Genomic DNA, 17,021 nt, shown 5'->3' with positions numbered 1-17,021 from the left:
ATAACAAAATGAGGAGATAAATAAAAATCTAAAGCGCAACTTATATTTTTATTCTAACTTGTAAGGCTGCCAACGTCTAGAAATTACTCTAGACCACTGTTCCTTCTAAGAATAAGCAAAATACATACATCATATTATTTTATATATTGTTGCAGTTGATCCAGATTTAAAATCATTTGACGATATTGGAAGAGTAATTATATCGAAGTGTGAAGGATTACCATTATCAATTTGTGTTATCGGAGGGATTTTACGTAAAAAAGTACACACTTTACCAGAATGGAGAAAGGTAAATCTGAACATGGAATTGAATTTGAGGTTTGGAGAAGGTGTTGAAAAATATACAAGAGTAAATCAGGTGTTGGACTTGAGCTATGACGCCTTACCTTATTATTTGAAACCATGCTTCCTTTATTTAGCATGTTTTCCCGAAGATCACAAGATTGAAACAGAGAGATTGTATTTAATGTGGATGGCGGAAGGCTTCATTTCATACCAAGATAAAGGACCTAACGACACTCTAAGACATGTGGCCCAAAGATATCTAACAGAACTTGTTATGAGGTGTATGGTCCAACTCCATGAAGATGAGATCTACTCTCCACATGACAAGTTTGATTCGTGTGGGCTTCATGATTTACTGAATGATCTATGCTCTGCTAAAGCTGAAGAAGAAAAGTTTCTAAAGTGCATAGATGCTTCTAAATATCTAACCGATATTCTTTCACCAACTGAAACAAGTTTAGTAATACCTCTTATCTGTTGGCAATTCCATAAGCAGATTAGCTATAAGTTGTGACTTCAAGAATGTATCAAGTATAGATGGTTTAGAGGAAGTTGAAGGTCTTACATCTTTTATGCTTCTCCAAAAGTCTTTTGGTATACCATACATTGGCTTCAAAGAGAATACAATTGACTTTAAGATGTCGCAATACTTGAGAATATTTGTGGCAGACTCTAGTGTGTTTGAAGGGGGAATGTTACCAAGCAAGTCGGGTGAACTAATTCAGGGGTTCTAATGTAAGTGAGCTACCAAAATCTGTATGCAGCCTGCCATACTTGAAGACCTTAGATTTGCAAGTATCATGGAAGACTGTTATTAGATTGCCAAATATGATTTGGAAGATGAAAAGGCTAAAGAATTTGTTTCTCTGTCCCAATATAGAAGTGATTGGAGGGGAGAAACTAAGACTAGAGGGGCTATTGCAGTTGGAGACATTATAATACATCGCAAGTGAGACTTGTTGCATTGCGGATATCCCCAAGTTGATCAGTCTACAAAGTCTACATGTTAGAGTTTGTGACGAGGATAGCATGTCAATTATGTTTTTAAACGATGGGTTGATGTCTCCATCGTTAGTTACTTTGGAGATGGAGAGATGCAATATGAGGGGTGAAGTGGCTCTCTAGTACGACGACGTTTTGGAGCTGGGATTGGCCAAGCATCTGAAGATGCTGCGTCGGCGGTGGAGACGCAGTGGCGGCGGAGGGGGGTGGATTTGACGGTGGTGTGAGATGTGAGTGTTTTGAGGGAGATAATGCAAGTCGACATTTTTCTTCCAAGTTAATTTGATTTTGGGAAAGAGAAGTGATAAAGGGAAAAAAATGGGGGAAGCGCCGGCCGGCTGGATGGTGCGAACAAGGTTTGGTGATATCCTAAGAAAAATGGCAGCAACTGATTCATTAAATATTTTTAGATAAATTAGCATTAATATTTTTTTTAGATTTTAGATCATTGTGATACGAATAATATTGTCTTCGAATAGTTGTTGTTGGGCATGCCCATGCACAAGTAGAGATTTCAATTGGGTCAGCGTTAATAGATTTGCAAACTAATCGGATAGGTGTTAATAAAGTTGTAATTTTCCAGGTTAAAAAATTTTAAGCCTAACTCTAGTCGTTCGGGTTTCGGACTAATATATTTTTAAACTTAAAGATAAGTATAGACATTGAACAAAATCAATAATATAAATAAAAATGCATCGAGTATCAATTTAAAAGAATAGGTCTTGGAGTATTTGTGCGTTTAGTTTGTGACAGTTTATACTCTTCGTCCACTTGTTTCATGTTTTTTATAAAATGACTATATGTTTATGACTAAATTGCACTTTACTCATTAATTAATTATAGATTAGTATTCTAATTAGGTTAAAAATTAGTTAATTAGCGTTAACCGTTAATTTTGTGACAATGACTTTCAAAACGGACCATTTTAGGACCATTTTCATTTGTTCAGGATTCACAAATTGTGAAACGCGATCAACACTCAAAAGAAAAACAAACAAGAACGAAGACACCAAGAAATACGTGGTTCAGCCGAAGCCTACATCCACGGACGAAGGAAAGGTTTTGTGTATTGAATCGATACAAACTGGCTGGATTACAAGATCACATCTAAGATAGATTACAATCGACGAAGAACATTCATCTCTCATGTGAATTTCTGCTCTCATCTTATCAAAATCAAAACTCCCTCACTCACAGATGAAACTCTCCTTTCTCCTCTCTGTAATCTCTCGCTACTTTGTTGCTTCTGCATCGCACACTCTCCTCTTATATCAGTGTGTGTGTGCGTGCAGTTACTTGCTGAGATCTCTCCTCGGCTCACTTGGAGCTTGAGCGGTTGTAACTATCGAAACCAGCTGTGTAACTAACTTCAAACCCCAGCCTCCAACGGCTAGTTTTTCAAACCCTCGGTCTCTCCTTTATTTTATTTGATCAGCCATAATCTAACACAAATCAAAACGTAAATGTTATGGATCAAATTCGTAAAATGATCAAATGTGTAAAACCAAAAATGTCCTCTACCCTAAACCTATATAAAAATAAGACTGACCTTCCTCTAACGCGTTCAACTCACTTTTACTACATATCTTAAAATTCATATTTGGTCAAACTTGGTCTTATATCGGTGGACAAAGGGAGTACTAAAATTTGTGCCGCTCTCCTTGACCCAATTCCATATTCTCTAAAATTTAACCTTAGTCCTTCAAACAATGGACCGAGAAAGCCATGGTCTTCTTTAATCCCAATCTTCAAACACAAATCTCTTTTGCCTCTCTTTTCCTAAATTTGTAATACCTTCAATTTCTTTCCTTGGTATTTTCCAAACTGATTCAAATAAAATATTTTCATTAATATCTTATTTTACGTGGGCAACCATAATACATTTTATGATATTTTAAATCACTTTTTAAGTTTATAACATGTAGGATAAAAAGTCATTTTGAAAACCACATTGATTTAATTGTGTCAAGTATGATAAAAAAATGCTCATAAGTTAGTCAAATATAGTGATAGACATGCTGTGGGAATATCAAACAAAATACAAAGCTTATGATATTATAGATCAATTTCAAAGTTTATGAGAAATACCAAATTTTAGTCAAAGTTTATGATTTTAGGGACCAATATCCCTTTAATTAAATGGAATACGATATTTAGGTTGGATCTACATAATAATGTGCTTGGCATTTTGTCCAAAGGTAAGAAATTAGAGACTTTTCAAAAAGAAGGTTTTCAATAGATTGGATGCCCTTTAGAAAACATTATTGGAGATTTTCTATGACGAAAGAGAAGTTAAAACCAATCCAACTTGTCACTTGAATTATTGAACCAAGATAAGGTAGTATGCGTTCCCACAAACGTGGTTATAGCTATCACAAATAAATGATAACAAGATATGAAGTATGCGTTCTAGAATCAATGGACCTACAACGTGGAATACAGAAATCCAGTTTCATTATCACATTGTAAGTGTGTGGTGGATCTTCGCATTGCTAATTTACTGATCAAAAGCAAGAAGAGAGAAAAGAGAGAAAAGAGAGAAAAAAGTAGAATGGCAGAATTTGTTGCGAATGCGTCTCTGGAAACCCTCCGTGATTTGCTGGTTGAAGAAACTAAGTTTCTGGTTAGTGTGAGCGGTGATGTTGACAAAGTCAAAGCAGATCTGAGAAGCATCCATGCCTTGTTGATGAAAGCTGACAGAGATAGACGTGATTCTCCATCTCTGAAGCTTTACATTTCCCAACTCAAAGATCTGGCGGAAAAAGCTGAGAATCTGCTCGAAACGTATGCCGTTGAAGTGCAATCCGAAAAGGAAGGACAAAAGACTATCAAGGAAAAATTTCAAAGGTACATTTGCATAATTCTTGAATGTTGCAGTGTCCACCAGGTTGGAAAAGAGGCTCGCTCGATAATATCAGCATTGGCCGAGCTCACTAACAAGTTAGAGTCAGAGTTGGGACAAGAAAGCTCATCTCTCTCGAGGCAGGGAGATGATGAGCGGCAACGGATGTTGAGGCAGACGTATGGTCATGAGGTTGAGCATGATTTTGTGGGCATGGAGAAAGACATCGAGCTTTTGGTCTCAAAGGTGAAGGATGAAACGAGAAATAGACGAGTAGTGAAGATATATGGGATGGGTGGTCTTGGAAAAACTACTCTCGCCAGAAAGGTCTACAACCACACAGACCTCCTATCTTATGCTCGAGCATGGGTTTGCATCACCCAACAGTTTCAACCAAAGGCCGTTTTCGGTGATATTTTGAAACAACTTGATAGCAACGTCCAACAGAGTCAGATTGATGGCATGCAAGAGGCCGAGTTGGTGACAAGAATTCATAGTTTTTCCAATGGGAGGAAATGTTTGGTGGTGATTGATGATATTTGGAAAAATGATGATTGGGAGATCATAAAGCAAGCTTTTCCGGTGAATTGTAATGTCATTCTCACCACTCGCTCCCAGAGTATTGCTAATCAAGAATCCGAACCTCACAGGTTGAACTTTCTTACAGAAGATGAAGGTTGGGCTTTACTTCAAAAAGTAGCAAATTTATCTCCAGGTCAGAAGTTTAACTCTCTTATGTCTTTGATGTTATAATTGTGTAATTAGAGCGTGTCATCTAAATATAACATTTCTGAATATGTTTGCAGGTCGCTTTATGGTAAAATTATTTTCCAATACAGAATGTATAACTCATTCGATTTTTTATATTAAAATTATCAATGTAAAGACATAACTTTATTAATTGTCTTGTGTTGATATACTTATGTCATTGTGTTGATATTTAAATTTACATGTTGTATTGATAAAATTATGTCTTTGTGTTGTTAATTTTAATATACAGAATTGAAAGTTATGCGTTAAATTAGTTATTATTTGATCATAACTCTATTTTTGGCTGGTTTATGTTTTCTTTAATTTGTGTTATTCTATTAGAAATATAGAGTACTGTAACTAACTTCTTCGGATTTTTGGATTAAGTACAAGCATTTTGGACTTTCGCAATTAGATTTATGATTAGATTATATTTTTTGATTATTTCGGATTATGCATAAATTCAATAAGATATCCAAAATTCCAAATGCATGCTATTTAAAATCTTTCTGAATTATTTTGGATTATGCATAAATTCAATATGATGTCCAAATACATGCCCCTATTTAATAGAAAAAAAAATATCTATAATCAAGATATACCAAGGTGGCAATGTGATGTGATATAAATCATTAAGTTGGAAGAGAGATAAAAATAATCTAGTGCACTCCATTCATTTTAATTTGATGAATTGTACTACTCCGTGTTGTAAGAATAAATTGAATATCTGCATCTTATTACTTTTTCTTTTTTGGGTGTATTGTGACCGTTGGCACAGGTTTAAAATCTTTAGAAGTTGTTGGAAGAGAAATTGTATCAAAGTGTGAAGGGTTACCACTGTCAATTTGTGTTATTGGAGGGATTTTGCGCTCAAAAGATAACGATTTACCGGAATGGAAAAAGGTAAATGCGAACATGGAATCGTATTTAAGGCATGGAGAAGGTGTTGAAGAATACAAAAGAGTAAAACAAGTGCTAGAGTTAAGCTATGATGCCTTGCCTTATTACTTGAAGCCATGCTTCCTCTATTTAGCATGTTTTCCCGAGGATCACGATATTGATTTAGAGAAATTGTATCTATTGTGGATGGCGGAAGGCTTCATTTCATACCAAGATAAAGGACCTAACGAGACTCTAAGAGATGTGGCTCAAAGATATCTAACAGAGCTTGGTATGAGGTGTATGGTTCAACTCTATAAAGCTTATTACTACTCTTCACTAAACAAGTTCGATACATGTGGGCTTCATGATTTGATGCATGAACTCTGCTCTTCTAAAGCTGAAGAAGAAAAGTTTCTAAAGCGCATTGATGCTTCTAAATATCTGACCGATATTCTTTCACCAACTCAAACAAGGTTAGTAATACCTCCATCCATTGGCAATTCCAAAAACAGATTAGCCATCAGTTGTGACTTCGAGTGTGAAGTGTCAGGTATAAGTGGGTTAGAGCAAGTTAAAGGTCTTAGATCATTTATACTTTTCCAAAAAGATTCATCTTCTCCAACCATTGGCTTCAAAGAGACTACGATTAACTTTAAGATGTCGCAATACTTGAGAATATTTGTGGTAGAAGGTTGTGAGTTTGAAGAGGGAAAGTTACCAATCAAGGTGGGTGAACTTATTCATTTAAGATACTTGAGTTTGCATTACTCTAAGGTGGGTGAGCTACCAAAGTCTATATGCAACATGCCATACCTGCAGACCTTAGATTTGAGAGTCTCGAATTTAATTAGATTGCCAAATGTGATTTGTAAGATGAAAAGACTAAAGCATCTGTTGTTTCGCCCATCTTTTGACATAGATGTAATTGTAGGGCAGAACATAGAAGTAATTGGAGGGCAGAAACTAAGACTAGATGGGCTACAAGAGTTGGAGACATTAGAATGGATCGACAGTGAGACAACTTGCATTGCAGATATCCCCAAATTGATTAGTCTACAGAGTCTATGTGCTAGTGTTTGGGATGCGGATAGCTTGTCAATTGTGTTGAGCAACAGAAATAGCCAATTACGTGAGACTCGTCTTATGGTTAAGTCATGTGATCTAAGTTCAGAGAAAGATATGGAGGTTTTAAATGAGGGGTTGATGTCTCCATCGTTGGTTACTTTGGGAATGTCTGAATGCAATATGAGTGGCGGTTTTCCATACCACAAACAAGGGATGTGTCAGAATTTAGTAACTTTGGAACTATATTACTGCAAGGGTAAGGTAGACGTGGAGGAGTTTGGCAAGTATCCCATGTTGCAACTGCTAACTTTACATAACTTCATCAAGTTGGCAGAAACAATAACTTTCCGTTCAAATTCATTTCCACAACTCAAGTTCCTTGAATTAGACAAGTTGCCAGATTTAAAGAAATTGGAAGTGGAAAAAGGAGCAATGCCAAAACTTACTTCCTTGTACATCGAAAGGTGCTGCAATTTGGAGAAGGTTCCAGATGGTGTGAGATTATCCTCCTCTCTTCGACAGATAAAAATTATTAATATGCCAAGAGAATTTTCAGAGAGAGTAAAGGAAGAAGATTATGGGCCATTTGTCGAGAAAATAATATATTAGGATCCGTTCTATGAGATGAATATATTTGCGAAGAAGATTCTTGGCCGCAAGCTGAGAATTTAGGAGCAAGTGCCTGATGTTTTTGGAGGTAATAAATTTGTGACCATACATTATTAATTATATAATATATATATTGGCTAGGGAAGTTGTTTCTCTTTTGTGTTTTCTATATAACTAACTGCAATATATATATACATAATGATCTTGACCTTGTGCTATTTCTAATTTCTTTATCGGATGATCACTTTCCGGTCCAACAGAGCTTTGATTTCTTATTACTATTAATTATTACTCTCGTATTAATAATTAGGCTCTCCAGCGCACCTCCACGACCAACACCTGAGCCACCTACATCGGCTCCAACACATCCGCACCGCAACCGACATCCACATCATATGCTCCAAGATTATGTTTAGCTATTTCTTTATAGAGTTGAGTCTATTTTAAGTCTTGTTATCGAGTCGGTTCTTATTTTCATCCAGGTTTTCTTTGTGGTTCTTTCCCGGATCAGATTATGAGAGTCGAACCACATAGGTTTAGGTCTGTTTTTCCATTGTAAGTTGAGCAATACCAACTTATCTTTTCTGGCCTGTATCATATATCTTTGTGATATTTTATCAATTTGTTTTCTTGTAGTACAACTTATAATTCTCTCTTTTCAAATGCCCACAATTGAATGTTGGTGGATTTGTTTTTATTTTGACCAACAAATGCTATTATTGTTATAGTATAATATAGTTTTTGTGGACGTATGAAGTAATATTTATTGACTCTTTCTGTTCTTTCAAGATAAATGTTAAATTGAGATCTGAAATAACCAGGGACGAGTAATTGGAATGTTTATTGACTCGTACGTGCATTACTTGTGCTATTTCTTTGTATTTTTGCAAAAAAATTTATGTACTCGAGTAGTCGAATATCTTCATGATATTCTTTTAGGGTGTCTCCTACGGCGCCCTTCCCGTTCGCCCGTCGGGGAAGGGCGACCCGACGGGCGCCATAGTGGGCGGGAAGGGCGCCCACGCCCCTCCCGAGTGCCCCTGCGAAGAGCTCGCCCCTCCCGTCGACGGGCGAGTGGACGGGCGCCACTGTGGCGAAGGTCGCCCGTCCACTCGCCCGTCCGACATTTTTAATTTTTTTTTTTTTTTTTTTTTTTTTTAAATAAATAATAAACTCTATAAATAGGGCTCCCACAAATTCATTTCATTCATCCCACTTGTGTTAACAAGTTTCTCTCTCTACACTTTTCATTTCTACTACAATGGAGTACAACAGAAACTCCCCCACCACGAGCGGAGGGAACACACCCTCGATTCCCATCGGCGCGGAGGGAAATTTTGCGGGGATGAATCCCCAGATGGCGGGGATGGGCGGTATGCCGACGATGACTCCCCAAATGTTCTACAATATGTACACTTGGATGAGTCAAATGGGTCAGATGATGCTGGGGGCAGCGGGTATGCCGGCAAATATGCCGGGGATGGGTGGGACTGCGGGGATGGGCGGTATGCCGCCAAATATGGCGGGAATGGGTGTGACTATGCCAGGGGCAGCGGGGATGGGCGGTATGCCGCCAAATATGGCTGGGGTGGGTGTGACTATGCCAGGGGCAGCGGGGATGGGCGGTATGCCGCCAAATATGGCGGGGGTGGGAGGGATGGTGCCCGGGGCAGTGGGGATAGGCGGTACGCCGCCAAATATGTCGGTGAGTGGGTCGATGCAGCACAGGAGCCCGAGGACGCCGGGGGAATCTGTCTATCGGCCATATATAGATTTGTTGGCCGATGACTCCCCTTCTTCTGTTCCGGAGACTCAGTACGCCGGCATCGAGACTTTCTCTTTTGAGGATCTAGGGCTATCGCCGATCCGTGAGAATCCCCAGGAGGAGGCGGGGCCTGTAAGGCCCCGGAGAAAAAGCAAGGCCACGGCCAGGAGCGCGGGTAGGGGCAAGAGCAAAGTCCCGAGCTCTTCTTCACACACGGGGATGGGAGGGGAGGAGGGTGTGGATGAGACTGAGCGGAGGACGATCTGGACCGTGTGGAAAAATGCCGCGCTTGCGAAGGCATGGGTCGGTGTTGTAGAGGATCCCTACATCGGAGCGAACCAGTATGTTGACCGAATGTGGCATCGCATCAGTGCCGCCTACTGCGCCAACAAACCGCCTGGGGCGAAGCCTCGCACCCCCGAGATATGCCGAAAACAGTGGCTCCGGTTGAGGCCTAAGCTCAGTCGTTTTGCCGCAATCTACCAAAACAACATGCGCATGGTAAGTAGCGGCATGTCTGAGGATGATGTGCGGAGACAATCCTTAGTCCAGTACCCCAGCAAAGACTTGGGGATCAAAGAGTTTGACCAGTGGGAGGCATTTCTCATGATCAAGGACTCGCAAAAGTTTGCGGTTGGCGTCGAATCGGGCTGGAAGCGGACGAAGATCAACTCTTCCGGTGAGTACAGCAGCAGTGCTGGTTCGCACGAGCTCCCCGAAGCCGAGGAAGTGGCCCCGCTACCACGAACAGACTCTCGCCGTCGTCGTCGTCCGATTGGGCAACAGGCTGCGCAACGGATGGCGAGGGGAAGCGGCAGCGGCAGCGGGTCGTTCGAGGTCGAATCGGAGGTCCCCGCCGGGGAAGATGACGACAGCCTCGCCCGCGCATCGCAAACGAAGACCCTGATGCAGGTCACTTTGAAGTGGTATAACACGCACGATCCAGTCTTGAGAAGGCTGTGCAAGGAGATGGTCGACCGATGTCGGCGCGATTTAGGGATGCCACCCATTGATGATGATGGCGTCGAGATCGGGGGCGGGGACGTCGGAGGTGGCAGCGGCACGGGCGACGGGGACGAGGATGAGGAGGAGGAGTGAAAGCCGAGGGGATTTTACTATGTTTTTACTATGTTTTTTTACTATGTTTTTTTTTAAAATTATGTAATTTTTTTAAATTATGTAATTTAATGTTATTTTCGTATTTCCCGTTCGTATTCGTGACGAATTTTATTTCCGTGAATTTACATTTTATTTTCGTGAATTTAAATTTTAATTGTGAATTAATTTAATTATGGGAAGGGCTAGTGGAAGGGCGGGTGGGAAGGGCGAGTGCAGTGGGAAGGGCGGGTGATGTGGCAGTGGAATGGGAAGGGCGACTGCTGACGTGGCATGCAGTTTGTGTGGGAAGGGCGAGTGGAAGGGCGAGTGGGAGGGGCGCCACCGGAGATAACCTTAACTCTTTTCTTGTACAACTTAAAAGTTTTTGTATTAAATACTCGCAATCAAAAACTATGCTACCAAGAAATATGGTAAAGGTAAAACCAAGAGTAGACACTCAGAATAGTTAGATAAAATGAAGAAACCAAAGCTTACAATTTTCGAAAATCATAAGCCTATTTAGAATCTTCATTCCTCGAGATAAACAATAGCTTGTAGCATCAAACACAAACACAAACACAAACACAAACAGCTCAAAAATGCACTTTCAATCACACAAAATGTTGAAGCTAAGTTGTCAATATACCATACTGCTCAAAAAGGCAGCACCAATTGTAAATGTGATAACTTCATCCTATTATTACTACGAAATTCTAAATTTCACACAAATGTTGGTACATGAGTTGTGCATATTATCGATATTCCTTCAAAATACTCAAACTAAGGATAATATGGATATCTAGACACACTTGCAGCTCCAATTTTGACTAAAATATCATGAAAAATTCCCAAAAAATGAAGTGAAATACAGGCATCTAGGCAATCCATCATCCAAACAGTTCCATCCTTGTTCCATCAAGTCACTTGCTTATATCAGTTCTGAACAGCATATAAGGAAAAACAAACGAAAGCAAAAACTAAACACTCTTCGACAGATGATAATTACTATGCCAAGAGAATTCACAGAGAGAGTAAATGTAGAAGATTATGGGCCACTTGTCGATATTCGAATAAGAAGGATGAGGCTAATTAGGTGGTAATGAAATTTTTAGCTTACATACATTATTCATTTGACATTTTTAATATAATGTGTTGATTAGGTAGAAAGTAGCATATTAGTAGTATTTGATTATACATATGATCTTGACCTTAATTGCGCTATTTCTTTATCAGAAGAAAACGTTCTGGTTCAACAACCTAGTGAAGGCTCTCTCAACTGAAGACTTTCTTGAATTTGTTTATATACTCTCATATTCATATGGATCACCACATTTTTATCACACTCCAGTGCACCTCCCGACTCTCCATGACCAACACCCAAGACACCTACATCGGCTCCAACACGCCCGCATCCTAGGTTCTATGATTATGTTCAGTTATTTCCTTATATAGAGTCAAGTCTATTTTAAGTATTGTTATCGAGTCAGTTATTTATTTCCATTTGGGTTTCCTTTGTGGTTCTTTCCCGGATCAAATTATGAGCGCCGAACCACATAGGATTGGGTTTGTTTTTCCATTATATTTGAGTCTTGTTATTTCTATTATTTCAATTAAGTAATAAGACCTCATCTTTTTCAAACCCAGAACTAACTTCTTCCTCCATGTCAAGACCTGTATTACATATACTCATGATATTCTATCGGTTCATTTTCTTGTATTATAAAGAGTGTTCTTGAATACAGAATACGGCATGAAGAACAGAATGGTACAGAATACAGAGTCCAATAACGGCTATTGCAAACAAAGCGTTCCAGCTTGGACGATTCATTAACAACAAACCCTCACTCTTAGTACTTGGACAGTAAATGATGCTACAAACAAAGATGGAAATTTGTTTCTTAAGTTAGTAGTAGAGTATTTAGAATCAAACACTATATTGTTTCTTAAGTTAGTAGTAGAGTATTTAGAATCAAACACTATATTGCGAGAAATGTAGTAAAGATAAAACCAAGAGCAGACACAGAATAATTGGATAAAATGAAGAAACCAAAGCTACAATTTTCAAAAAACATAAGCCTATTTAGAATCCTCATTCCTCAATATAAACAATTGCTTATAGACACCAGACAAATCAGCCCATTCTCACAGATTATAGAATGAAAAACAGACATAAACAGAATCAGCTCAAAAATGCATTTTCAATCACATAAAATGCTGAAACTAAGTTATCATCCCACCATACTGCTCAAAAAGGCAGCTCCAATTATCGATGTGCCATTAGCGGCCAGCGTATTATTACTGTGAAATTCTAAATCTCTCACAAATGTTGGTACATTAGTTGTGCCTATTATTTATCTTCCTTGGATTACACAAATTAGAGAATAAGGAAAATATGGATAGATGTCCAGACACACTTGAAGTTCCGATTTGGCAAAAATGTCATGAAGAATTCCCAAGAAATGAAGTGAAATACGGGCATCTAGGCAATCCTTCATTCAAACAGTCCCATCCTTGTTCCACCAAGTCACTTGCTCATATCAGTTCTGAACAAGCATATAAGGAAAAAAAACAAGCAACAACTAAACACAAGATACATAGGCTGAAAAGTTTCGAGAAAAAGGAAAATGGAAAACTATGTTTAAAATTTAAATGTAGAGAACATATCACTCCTGCAATATACTTCTATTAGAAAGGACTCAACCCTCTACAACTAGTTCTTCTAAGTGAACTTTAAACAACTTTCCTAGTATTATACAATCAAGATTTTCAGAGGACTAGAGTTGCAACTAGCCAAATTGATAAATATGCATCTACGGAAACATTGTTGTACCCGTTCAGAAAAATACTAAACAATTACCATTTTCCTAAATATGAAACATCATATAAGTGAAAACGGTCATACAAATAAGGATAATTGTTACATAAGCTTCTTCTTAACGAACATGAAACTCACCTTCATTGTTTTGACTAAGGAACTAGAATAGTTAGAAGAAAACACAAGGCTCAAGCTCAACTAAACCAATGGTTCCTAAAATAATTATCTAATCTGTAATTATGCATCAGCAAAGATTGGAGCATATCCAACTCCTCTTCTTTATGCAAGGGTGGGTTACTATAATAAACACAGCCAGAGGTTTAACTACATTAGCATCGTAACAGGTTCAAGAATCCAAGGTTTTCGAAAAATTGCGAGATTTTCTCTTCTCACGGCTAACAGTTTGAAGTTACAAACACTAACAAAGCAAAATATATCCCTAGGTATTTGCCCATCTTACTCAGCTAAGATCAGCAGTGGCAATAATACTCACACAGATAAAACTCAAATTCACCACAACATCATTATCAACCGAACCTAAATAGTTAATGATGCATCAGCAGAGACTGGAGAGTGTCCAACTCCTCTGCTTTGTGCCAAGGTTACTATGAAAAAACACAATCAGAGGTTAAACTACATTAGCATCCTAACAGGTTTCAGAATCCAAGGTTTTCGTAAAATTGCAAGATTATCTCTTCTCAAAGATAACTGTTCAAAGCTACAAGCCAAATGTATATTTCTAGGTATTTACCCATCTTACTCAGCTAAGATCAGCAGCAATGCTCAATTGGTAAAACTCAAATACACCCCCAAATCATTCACATTTTACACACACATACACATATACACACAGAGAGAGGCATAATTAAAGGATACACCAAGTACAATCCATGCGCGAAAGCTCCTGCCAAGGCTACGGTGAACAATCGATCCCTCAAAACCGGTTTATGCCGGAGTGAAATCCGAACTGCAGCCAATCAACCGAGAATTAGGGGAAATTACGCCGATCGATTTGTACGGCGCCAAAATACACACAACAACGGGAGAAAATCGACTTACTGAGAGGAAGAACAGGGGCGTAGATCAGAGGAATTAGAATTTTGAACTGAGGACCTCTCTGTTGCCTTCTGACGACGTCGCTTCATGGATAAATTACGGGATTCAGATGAATGCGTATCAAATTGAACGAAATGTGATCGGAGGGGAGATGCAAACTTACTCGGGGCTCGGATCAGACGGCGGCGGAGCCATGACTACCTCTGGCTGGCCGTGAATTGGTATCGGAGATGTGATAGGCGGCGACTATGACTACATCTGTATATGCTGCATCGGCGGTGGAGGCGTGGCATTAGCGGCGGCGGAGGGGGGCGGATTTGAGGGTGGTGTGAGATGTGAGTATTTTGATGGAGAGGGAGAGGTTGAAAATGCTTGTCGACATTGTTCTTCCAAGTTAATTTGATTTTGGGAAAGAGATGTGATAAAGGGAAAGAAAGAGAAAATTTCCGAAAAAGGATTAATTTCGCATGCCTTTCGAAAGCAGGTATTAAATTCGTAAACCTTTCAGAATATGATATCGACCCATACAAATTTTTCAGTATAAGGGATTTGGGCTTTTTTCTATTTTTTCTTTTCTTTTTTTCTTATTTTTCCTTTCCAACTATTACAGATGGACCAAAATTCCTTCTTCACCGCCTGCCCCCACCTTCCTCTCTACACCACTTGCCTCCACCCTCCTCCTCTCTTAACTGCTTCCACCCTCCCCAGTCACTAATTGCCGAGTGGCTTCTGGCCATTTTATTCAACTCCCAAACTCCAATTGCTATGGTTTCCAAGACTGAAGTAAGATTGTTGTCTTACTTTTATAAAATTAGGGGCCAAATCCGAACAGGCAAATATAAGGAAAATTCATCCACAACAATATTCTACTCTTCAATACAAGCAGTGATTTCCACAATATTTAGTTTATGCTTGTCTTCTTAGCATTGCTTCAATTTAATTATCCATGTTTTCTGGGTTTTAGCAATTTGGTCTTAGATTTTTGTTCTCGTGAAAGGTATACATTGAAAGGGAAGAGGAAGAGGGTGGATAGTTTGGTCAATTCACAAATGATATGAAGGAAATAATTTTAAAAAATAAGAGAAAATTTAGAAAAAAATCAAAATCCCTTATTCTGAAAAATTTGTATGTCTCGATCTCATATTCTGAAAGGTCAGCGAAATTAATCCCTAATTTTGAAAGGCTTGCGAAATTAATCCCTTTTTTCGAAATCTCTCGGAAAGAAAATGGGGAGAGAGAGCCGAGTTTCAGACTAAGGACATGTTTGATAAGTTAGTAATACCAAGATATAGAATTATATATGGACATTTTTAATTATTTGATATCATAGTTAAGCTTAACTCAAAGCTCAATATAAGACCAGGGCCCTATCTAATCTTACCAAAATTATAACATTAACATTGTTTATGTATCCCACCAATTTGTCAAGTTAAGCCATGTTATTTAATATATAATACAAATTTAGATAATTTCTTTTCTATCAAATAACAACGGAAAAAAATCATATCTTTGCATATCTTGACATGAAGCCCGTATTTCTTATCTTGGTTTACATATCTTCTCATATCCCTTTTTTTTTAATCTCAAAGATATGTGTAGACATCAAACAAAATCAATAATATAAATAAAAATGCATCTGTCCACTTGTTTGGCACATATTTTCATTAAATGACCATCCGTTTATGAACAAAATGGATTTTAAAATTAGATTAGTATTCTAATTATGTCAAAACGGTCTATTTCCGTTTATTCAGGATTCAAAAATTAAAAAAGTAAATGTTATGAACCAAATTTGTAAAATGATCATACGTGTAAGATCAAAAATGAACTTTACTATAAAACTCTATGAAAGTGAGACTCACCTTCCTCTAACCCATTGAACTCACTTTCTATTGACTTAAATTCATATTTGGTCAAACTTAACCTTGGTATGGTAACATAGTTGTGAGAGGTGGAGTATGAAATGTATCAAGGATCCGGATTAGGTGATCCTTTCCGCACATAAGGGGATACTAGTTGACCCAATTCCATATTCTCTAAAATTTAACCTCACTCCTTCAAACTATGAACCGAGAAGCCATACTCTTCTTCAATCCCAATCTTCTAACACAAATCTCTTTAGCCTCTCTTTTTCCTAAATTTGTAGTACCTTCATTTCTTTGCTTGATTTTGAAAAGAGACCACTTGTCTTTGAGAGCACGAGTGAATCACTAGAAGTGAAGGAATGATGTGAGTTTGATGGTTGTTGTCTTTTTATCCGAAATTAGATTTTCAATTTTCATGGTATTCAATGTTATATGTTGGTGGAATTTATTTAATTAGTGACAACCAATTTTAGATGATTCAATAGTATATACTTCCTCCGTCACGAAAAATAGGACACATAGGACACATTGTGAATGACATGAATTTTAATGTGAAATTGGTAAAGTAAAACATATGGGAAAAAAAGATAAGTAGTATTAGTGGAATGTGTGGTCCATATTATAAGTAAAGAGAATAGAATAAAGTAAGAAAGAAGTTGTTGTAAACTTTACTTTTTTAAATTTGCTCTATTTTTCGTGGACGGATGGATTATGCTAAATATTTGCGGTTGAGATTTTGTTATCTTGATTTTTCTCTTTCTTTTACCTTCTTTTAATGAAAAGGTAAAAAACTCCTTAGAATTATATGATATCTTCTCATTTACCTTTCCTTTTGAATAATAAATTTTTATGAAAAAAAGATATATACGATAGTTATTACTCCCTTCGTTCGTGAAATTTTATCCAGTTTTGTCATTTCGGTCCGTCCGTGAAATGTTGTTCACTTTGCTTTTTATTTCACTTTTGGTAAATGGACCATATTTTTCA

General features: G+C 38.0%; 1 protein-coding gene and 1 long non-coding RNA gene across 3 annotated transcripts; one reads left to right on the top strand and one right to left on the bottom strand.

The window, feature by feature from the left end:
• The first annotated feature begins 3,646 nt into the window (after window positions 1-3,646).
• LOC148927036 (disease resistance protein RPP8-like) lies at window positions 3,647-8,076 on the top strand. 2 transcript variants are annotated; one of them, XR_016128986.1, is made up of 3 exons: window positions 3,647-4,844; window positions 5,658-7,523; window positions 7,746-8,076. XR_016128986.1 is itself a non-coding variant. In XM_089057382.1 (2 exons), exons 1-2 carry the CDS (start codon window positions 3,839-3,841, stop codon window positions 7,433-7,435), a joined length of 2,784 nt encoding a protein of 927 aa, XP_088913508.1. In that variant the 5' UTR covers window positions 3,647-3,838; the 3' UTR covers window positions 7,436-8,076. The 2 variants fall into 2 exon arrangements, 1 of the variants encoding a protein (XP_088913508.1); XM_089057382.1 differs by having other exon boundaries at window positions 5,658-8,076.
• A 4,406-nt stretch (window positions 8,077-12,482) lies between these two features.
• On the bottom strand, window positions 12,483-14,556 carry LOC148927035 (uncharacterized). Its single transcript, XR_016128639.1, has 4 exons — window positions 14,333-14,556; window positions 14,173-14,252; window positions 13,990-14,080; window positions 12,483-12,841 (listed from the first exon to the last, which is right to left on the bottom strand). It is a non-coding gene; the product is annotated as an uncharacterized LOC148927035 (long non-coding RNA).
• Window positions 14,557-17,021: the final 2,465 nt, after the last annotated feature.

The sequence above is a fragment of the Salvia hispanica genome, chromosome 4, assembly GCF_029641045.1.
Source record: "Salvia hispanica isolate PSC_SH4W2 chromosome 4, Shi_PSC_v1, whole genome shotgun sequence".
Lineage (NCBI taxonomy): Eukaryota > Viridiplantae > Streptophyta > Magnoliopsida > Lamiales > Lamiaceae > Salvia > Salvia hispanica.
The sequence above is the reverse complement of the archived record's forward strand: the minus strand, read 5'-3'. Positions and strand labels throughout refer to the sequence as shown.

Coding starts and splice junctions, on each gene's coding strand:
- LOC148927036 (XM_089057382.1), top strand. CDS start 3,839: ATGGCAGAATTTGTTGCGAATGCGTCTCTGGAAACCCTCCGTGATTTG. Junction 4,845..5,657: donor AGTAGCAAATTTATCTCCAG/GTCAGAAGTTTA, acceptor CCGTTGGCACAG/GTTTAAAATCTTTAGAAGTT.